Source organism: Maniola jurtina, chromosome 24, assembly GCF_905333055.1.
Source record: "Maniola jurtina chromosome 24, ilManJurt1.1, whole genome shotgun sequence".
In the NCBI taxonomy this organism is placed as follows: Eukaryota; Metazoa; Arthropoda; class Insecta; order Lepidoptera; family Nymphalidae; genus Maniola; species Maniola jurtina.
Window position 1 is genome coordinate 7,186,533 of NC_060052.1, and position 8,587 is coordinate 7,195,119.

The 8,587-nt window shown below is 40.7% G+C and overlaps 1 protein-coding gene across 1 annotated transcript; it reads left to right on the plus strand.

Annotated features, from left to right (window-relative positions):
• The first annotated feature begins 798 nt into the window (after positions 1–798).
• On the plus strand, positions 799–8,587 carry LOC123877793 (myrosinase 1-like). The gene is made up of 6 exons (XM_045924686.1): positions 799–845; positions 3,256–3,371; positions 3,653–4,323; positions 5,043–5,348; positions 6,013–6,260; positions 8,361–8,587. Exons 1-6 carry the CDS (start codon positions 823–825, stop codon positions 8,569–8,571), a joined length of 1,575 nt encoding a protein of 524 aa, XP_045780642.1. The 5' UTR covers positions 799–822; the 3' UTR covers positions 8,572–8,587.

Below are 8,587 nucleotides of genomic sequence, written 5' to 3' on the forward strand. Positions count from 1 at the left end.
AATAAAAATCATTTATTTCGATCAAAGACCATATTTTTGTTAGTAATGAAATGACGCACACCTTAAAACTAGTGTTAGTAATTTTAAAATCTATAAATATATCTAAGACTGGCCTGATTAGTCAGCACATGCACCATATTATGACAATGGTTCGGGTACTCAAAATTAAACCTATCAGAGAATGCCCTCAGCCCGGCTAGCATGGGCAGTAGATAAAAATTATATCCCCCGATTAAATCCACTGATGTCATACAAATCAGTGGATATAATCGGGGGATATAATTTTTATCTAATCAGGATGGCATTGGGACTAACCCTTATCCTACGCACCAGGGATGTGCATTTCTATTTTCTACGCACCAGGGATGTGCATTTCTATTTTCTACGCACCAGGGATGTGCATTTCTATTTTCTACGCACCAGGGATGTGCATTTCTATTTTCTACGCACCAGGGATGTGCATTCCTATTTCCTACGCACCAGGGATGTGCATTCCTATTTCCTACGCACCACGATGCACATCGCATCGTTTACGCATGGTAGTGTAGAAACAATCCACATGCGTATCCGCGAACGCACTCGACCCATTTAGCATCCTTGAATGCATTAATGTACTGAAAGTATGTTAAGTAGTAGTTTAATAAAAAAAAATTAGGTAGGTACAAGTTAGCTTAGGACTCCCTGTAAGGACAGTACAGACAAATAAACAAATAAACAAATGTAAATAAACAACAATGACGAAATCACAGCTGATCTACGCGCATATAAAATGGGACTTAGACCTTCGACATTCATAGCTCCGTTAACTGTTGTGAACGTCACATGAAGCTGATTATTGTTATAGGGTATGTTACTTTTATTTTTGTACGTTGTATAGGAACACTGCGTTATTTTGCGGAAGTCCGGAATCAATGAACCAAAAGCTTAATATGAATATTATAAATGCGAAAGTGTGTCGGTCTGTCTGTCTGGCTGCTACCTTTTCACGGCCCAACAATTTAACCGATCCTGACGAAAGGTACAGGGTTAGCTTATATCCCGGGGACGGACATAGGGACATAAAAAGTATTTTATCCCGGAAAATCAAAAAGTTCCCACGGGATTCCTAAAAACCCATCCGCTTAACCGATTTGTATGAAATTTGGTACCGAGGTCTTGCGTCCCTGTAATTAATAAGGTATTTTATCCCGGAAAATCAAACAGTTCCCACGGGATCCTTAAAAACCTAAATCCACGCGGACGAAGTCACGGGCATCCTCTAGTTTGCTATAATCCGCGGAAACAGACAAATCTGTATGGCACAACATGTGAAATGCACCGCCCGTCCTCCCACTGCTAAACATGCAGGAAAAGCCAGCCACGAAGCAAGCAATACGCACCACCACCACACAGCGCTATACAAATTCCAAAACCACTCGACGCACGTTTTGCCCCGACACCGGAGCATCCGTACAGATTTGTTTGTTTCGGCGGATTATAATAGCAAATTGAGCTTTTATTTTCGTTTTTTAGGGTTCCGTACCTCAAAAGAAACCCTTATAGGATCACTTTGTTGTCAGTCCGTCTGTAAAGAAAACCTATAGGGTACTTACTGTTGACCTTGCCACGTGAAATTTGGCAGGTAGGTACGTATAGGTCTTATAGCACAAGTAAAGGAAAAAATCCAAAAACCGTGAATTTGTGGTTACATCACAAAAAAAAATTAAAACTTATTTACGAAAAAAATAATTTACTAAATCACATTAATTTGCAGTGTTCTATAGATGGTACGGAACCCTTCGTAAGTCCGACTCGCACTTGGCCCGTTTTTTATTCATATACAAGTTAGGCCTTGTCTGCCATCTCACTTGGTGGTAAGTGATGATGCAGTCTGAGATGGAAGCGGGCTAACTTGGAAGGGGTAGGGCAATTACGTTAAACCCATAGCCTTGATCAGTTTCCACACGGCATCGTACCAGAACGCTAAATCACTTGGCGACACAGCTTTACTGCTAACTAGCCACGGTCGAAGCCTCCCAGAGTCCCATCAGACCAGACCAGAGACAATTTAGAAAATACTAGGGAATGCCGGCGGCTTCGCCCGCGTGGATTTCGATTTTTTTAAATCCCCTAGGAACTCTTTGATTTTCCGGGATAAAAAGTAGCCTATACCCTTCCCGGGATGTATCCCAAGTCTGTACCCATTAAAATCGGTTCAGCTGTTCGGCCGTGAAAACGTAGCAGACAGACAGACAGACACAATTTCGCATTTATAATATTAGTATGGATAAAGTGTCAGTTGCCCCTGCCAGGATTCGTTCTTTTAAAGTAGGTAGGTACTCTGTGGTCATTACTTAGATAAATCAGTCATAATTGAAAACGATAAATATTAATACTACAGTACTAATTAAGTAATAATTACTATGGACTCCTAATCATTGTTATTTGTATGCACGCCATGGTATGGCAGATTGTGGCTTGAAGCAAAACCAATTATTATTGTAACTACTACCTACAATCAGCAAATAAAAGATTTGATTTGATTCGAACCCGCCACTTATAAGACAGTACTTACCACTGCACCAGAGGGGTGGTCAAAACGTCGTATCTTGACCATAGATACACGACACGAGCGTTACAGGTACTAGTTGCCAAAATAAATAATCCATACTTTTAATATTATAAATGCGAAAGAGTGCGTGTCTGTTAGCTTTTCACGGCGTAACAGTTTAACCGATTTTGATGAAATTTGGTACTACAGAGTTAGTTTACATTCCGGGAGAGGACATAGGTTACATAGGGTTAGTTTTTATCCTGGAAAATCAAAGTGTTCCCACGGGATACTTAAAGGCCTTTCCGTTAAATGGATTTACATGATAAGCACAGAGATAGCTTGCAACCCGGAAAACATAGGCAACTTTTATCCCGGAAAAGCAAAAAGAGTTCCCACGGGATTTTCAAAAAACCTAAATCAACGCGGTCGCGGGCATCATCTACTCGTAGTTTACTAACCCCCGACCCAAAAAGAGGGGTGCTATAACTTTGACGTGTGTATCTGTGTATCTGTCTGTGCCATCGTAGCTCCTAAACTAATGAACCGATTTTAATTTAGTTTTTTTTTGTTTGAAAGGTGGCTTGATCGAGAGTGTTCTTAGCTATAGTCCAAGAAAATCCGTTCAGCCGTTTGAAAGTTATCATTAACTCTTTTCTAGTTACTGTAACCTTCACTTGTCGGGGGTGTTATAAATTTTTAATTTACACTTGTCAATTTTACAGTTTGGCGGCAGTTTGGTGCGATGCTGCGCAGTGGCAGGACAGACGGTTCCCAAACGACTTCATGTTTGGCGCGGCCACGGCTGCATACCAGATTGAAGGGGGCTGGAATGCAGATGGTAAGCTGTTTTTTATTTAAGCCTTTTAGATGAAATTAGGAACACCCGCTGCTTAGCCACGGTTAGCTCCCGTAGAAAATACGTATAATCTGTTATCCGGCCTTTTTCCTTGGCTATATACAGTATTATTTGGATTTCTGTGGCTATATTATAAAGGGAACTTCTTGCATAACATTTTAGGTTCAAGAGCTTGAGCTGGGTGTTGTTGAGTAAGATTTTGTAAGTATATCATCACAAAATACTTAAGTACTCTCTATTTTTTATAATATTGTATTTTTCAGATAAGGGTGAAAGTATCTGGGATCGCTTGACTCACGCAAACCCTGGCTTCATCAGAGACAGAAGCAATGGCGATATAGCGGCTAACACATACTCAAACTACAAAACCGACGTTCAGATGATGAGAGAACTCGGCCTGGACGCGTACCGTTTCTCCATAGCCTGGCCAAGAATTCTACCCAATGGCATCTCCAACAAAGTTAGCAAAGCTGGCATTGCGTTCTACAACAACTACATCAATGAAATGGTGAAGTACAACATCACTCCAATGGTGACATTGTACCACTGGGACTTACCACAGAAACTGCAAGATCTCGGCGGGTTCATGAACCCTAATTTCCATGAATGGTTTGAGGACTACGCGCGGGTTGCATACGAGAACTTCGGTGACAGAGTTAAGCACTGGATAACGTTTAACGAACCGAGAGAAATCTGTTACCAAGGGTACGGCTCTGCTATACAAGCACCACTTATAAATGCAACTGATATTGGAACATATTATTGTGCGAAGAATTTATTGATTGCTCATGCGAAAGCTTACCACGCTTATGTGAATGATTTCAAGCCCAAACAAAGAGGGGTATGTGGTATCACTATAAGCGTCAGTTGGTTCGGGCCATTAACTGATTCTAAAGATGACAGGTTGGCAGCTGAAATTAAAAGGCAAGCAGAGGTGAGTTTCTGGGTAATTTTTTAGGTTTCCATACCCTAATCGTGCTAACGACACCCTAATACTGTCCGTTTATCTGTCAGCAGGCTATCTCGAGAACCGTGAAAGGTAGAGTTGAAATTTTGTAAAGAGTGTGTAATTCTATTGCCACTAACAACAAATAATAAAAATTTCCAAATTGCAGCCATAAAAAAAAGTATTATTTCTTGTACAATGGTACGGAACCCTTTGTGTGTGAATCCAACTCAAATTTGACCGGTTTTTTATATGGTGGTCTTCGTTATGGAGAATGCACAGGTTGTAGAGCTGGCTGCGGCGTTTTCAACTTTAATGACAGTTAGTTTCTTGTTATAGATAAAACTAGAGGATGCCCGCGACTTCGTCCGCATGGATTTAGGTTTTTAAAGATCCCGCGGGAATTGTTTGATTTTCCGGGATAAAAAGTTGCCTATGTCAATAACAGGGACGCAAGCTAACTTGGTACCTTTCATACAAATCGGTTAAGCGGATGGGTTTTGGGAATACCGTGGGAACTCTTTGATTTTCCGGGATAAAAAGTAGCCTATGACCGTCCTCGGGATATAAGCTAACCCTGTACCAAATTACGTCAGAATCGTTAAAACTGTAGGGCCCCTGGGCCGTGGAAAAGTAGCAGACGACAGACAGACACACTTTCGCGTTTATAATATCAGTATGCATATGGATTATTATTTCTGTTTCAGTGGGGCATGTACGCGGAACCAATTTTCTCCAAAAACGGAGGCTTTCCTGCAGAATTTTGCGCGATTGTTGCAAAGAAGAGCGCAGAACAGGGCTACCGAAGATCTCGTATGCCATCATTTACTGACGAAGAGAGGAATCTAGTGCGAGGATCTTCGGATTTCTTTGGAGTAAACCATTACAGTGGTGGCCTGGTGTCTGCTACGCATTACAAGGAACCCTACCCTGTGCCCTCATTGTACGATGATGCTGGAGTAGGGGTCTACATGCCGCCAGAATGGCCGCAATCTGCTTCGTCTTGGTTGAGGGTAAGTGTTAAGAGGGCTCTCTCCGTCACCCGTTTCATACAATCGTAGTTCCAATTTCATTTGAATATTAGGCAACCAAAGTCCATGAAATTTTGCAGAAATATTCTAGAAACTAATATCTATGTCTGTGGTTTTCCAGATTTCTGTTAATATGTTCGGTTTCAAAGTTACGCGGTCTTAAAAATTTTCATACAAATCTTTGAGCCCCTGTAATTTTAAAACTACATATTTTTAGAAAAATCTAAAACACCACAGACACAGATATTAGTTTTTAGAATATGTCTGCTAAATTTCATGGACTTTGGTTGCTTAATATTCAAATGAAATTGGAACTACGATTGTATGAAACGAGTGGAAACGAGTAACGGAGAGAGCCCTGTTAAGATGAATCATTAAGGGCCATAAGACCGGTCTGCCCGCGAAATTCAAATTTAATTTGGTTTTTCGCAATTTGTGAACTAATACGACAACGTAGGCTTATGGCATTCTTATTCCGACAATGGCAGTATCATCCTCACAGGTTTATATAAAAATCTTTACTTGAAAAGGTCCAGTTTAAGAAATTAATTAAAGTAAGTATCGACTATTCTCACAAATTAGTCGATACTTTAATGTAATTTAGTGTGAGTCCGACTAACAATTGACAGTTTTTTTTTGTTTTCAGCTTTCGCCAAGCAGTCTTTTCTACGTTCTTACACACCTCGACAAGAAATATAACAAGCCAATAATTTATATCACAGAGAATGGTTGGCCAGAGCATCCTAAAGATGGCTATTATGTTGACAACGGCAGGGTCAAGTACTTCAGGGCCAAGTTGAACGATGCGCTGGATGCTTTGGAAGCTGGTGTCGACCTCCGAGGATACATGGCATGGAGTTTGATGGACAACTTCGAATGGAATCAGGGTTATCTGTAAGTTTTTGACGTGACAACGTCTTATAATTCGATAGAGCCGGCTGCACGCACGAAAAAACATGACTCATGCGGTGTTACCTCGCTCTGAGGCGTTCCATGTAAGGCTTGAAGTGCAAGCGAGAGCGCGGAACGAGCGACAAAGAAGCACAATCGGCCTTTGTTGTCACGTTCAACTATCGTCAGTAAACCAACTTTACAGACAACCAATTTTTTTTCTAATTTAGTTCCAACTAGGGGATGTCCGCGGCTTCGCCCGCGTGGATTTCGATTTTTTTAAAACACGTAGGAACTCGTTTATTTTCCGGGATAAAAAGTAGCCTATGTCCTTTCCCGGGATGTATCCCAAGTCTGTACCAAATTTCATTAAAATCGGTTCAGCGGTTGGGCCGTGAAAACGTAGCAGACAGATAGACAGACACACTTCCGCATTTATAAAATTAAGTAAAAATAGTAAAAATGAGCTACTTCAAATTGAACTACGATCTAGCCTAATTTTTTACCCCCGATCCAAATAGAGGGGTGTTATAAGTTTGACGTGTGTATCTGTGTATCTGTCTGTGGCTCCGTAGCTCCTAAACGAATGGACCGATTTTGATTTAGTTTTTTTTGTTTGAAAGGTGGCTTGATTACTAATAATTACTTTAATCAAAGCATAATTATAGTAGTTTATGAAACGGTAGCATAAAAGAGCGGATTTAAACACGAGTGTGGGTTTAAAAACCGAGCTGCACTCCCTTTCTAACCTATCCGAATTGGAGTGTCCCGAGTCCCGAGCTCGCTTCGCTCGTTCATATTACGTCCTAAGTTCTCTGAAACAGTTTTTTTTTGCTATAGCATAAATTTTATTTATGGGAGGAGGCATTTGATAAAAAAAATTGCTATAATATGTTGTTTTACTAATTAACACGATGAAAAATCAATTGTTTGTGTTTTTCAAATTATATTTCATGAAATGACATTTTGGGCCTGAAGACAATTTGTCTGGTAATTTGTTTTGTCAAGAGAATCATTTGTAGAACCAGAAGTTTTATAACGAGGAATAAATGATACATAATTTTGCCAAACGTTGTTTGTGGAATGAAAATGTTAGTTACTTGTTTTTTGTGAATTGATCGGTCGCAGTGCTACAGACAATAGCATTAAAAAAACGGCCGAGGGCGACACGCAGATTTGCCGCCATCCAGACCCGTGAAAAAGGTCGAACTATAATGGAAAAAAATATATTAAAGCATTATTTTTCATTATTTTCCTAACAAAACAGTACAATCAATGATTTTTTTTATTATATAAGATGTACGCGAATAAAGTATGCCAATTTGTAACATTTTGATTTCATAATCAGAATTTTAAGATATTAGGGTCGACAAATCTTATACATAATCTTATACAACTACTTCGTCTGCGTGGACTACACTTTCAAGCCTCTATTTTATTCCCTTAAGGTGTTGAATTTTTAAAAATCCTTCCTTAGCGGATGTCTATTTCATATAAGCTACGAGTATTTGCATGGAACATTATAAAAATATAGCGAGCAAACGAGCAGGCGGGTCACCTGATGTTAAGTGATTACCGCCGCCAATGAACATTTGCAGCACCAGAGGAACCGCCGATGCATTGCCAGCCTTTCAGGAATTTGTTGGCCCGCACCTTGAATAACCCCATGTTGTAATCTAGTGGGAACACATCCGATGGGAATTGATTTCACAATTTACATGTCCGTGGAAAATAATCTGGCACAGCGGGCGGTCGAAGTGCCCCAGGCACCCAGGTGGTGAGGGTGAAATTGCTTGCGGTGGCGTGCGGTGCGGTTGTAGAAAAAGGAGGGTGGAATGAGGTCAAACAGCTCTTCAGAGCATTTATAAAAACGAAAAAAAAACCCTCTCAGGCCGATTCAAACCAATTGCGTACACGTGACACTCCGTAGTGACGCGCGTAAACCCCTAACACACCGGGTTACGCATACGTCCACGCTTTACGCAAGCGGTGTGCCATGTTTCATACAGTTCCATACATTACAACGCAATGGTACGCGCTACGTTTACGCTTACGCAGCCTGTGTGAACGAGCTATTAATCAGTTATATAATTTTATTTCCAGACAACGTTTCGGCCTCTACGACGTGAATTTCAACAGCGAATACAAGGAACGGCGTCCGAGGAAATCTGCGTTTGTATACAAACATATCATTAAGACTCGAGTGGTGGACCCCCACTACGACCCTAATTTCCGGACTATGTGGATTGATGAGGGACAGCACTCTCACCCTATTTACTATAGTAAGCCTTCGAGACCTTTTTACCTGTTCTAATTGCTAGTGCAAAGGA

Excerpts from the sequence above, each read along its gene's own strand:
- LOC123877793 (XM_045924686.1), top strand. The coding sequence starts at position 823 with ATGAAGCTGATTATTGTTATAGG. Across the intron at positions 846-3,255 it reads AAGCTGATTATTGTTATAGG|TTTGGCGGCAGTTTGGTGCG; the intron begins GTATGTTACTTT and ends TCAATTTTACAG. Across the intron at positions 3,372-3,652 it reads AGGGGGCTGGAATGCAGATG|ATAAGGGTGAAAGTATCTGG; the intron begins GTAAGCTGTTTT and ends TGTATTTTTCAG.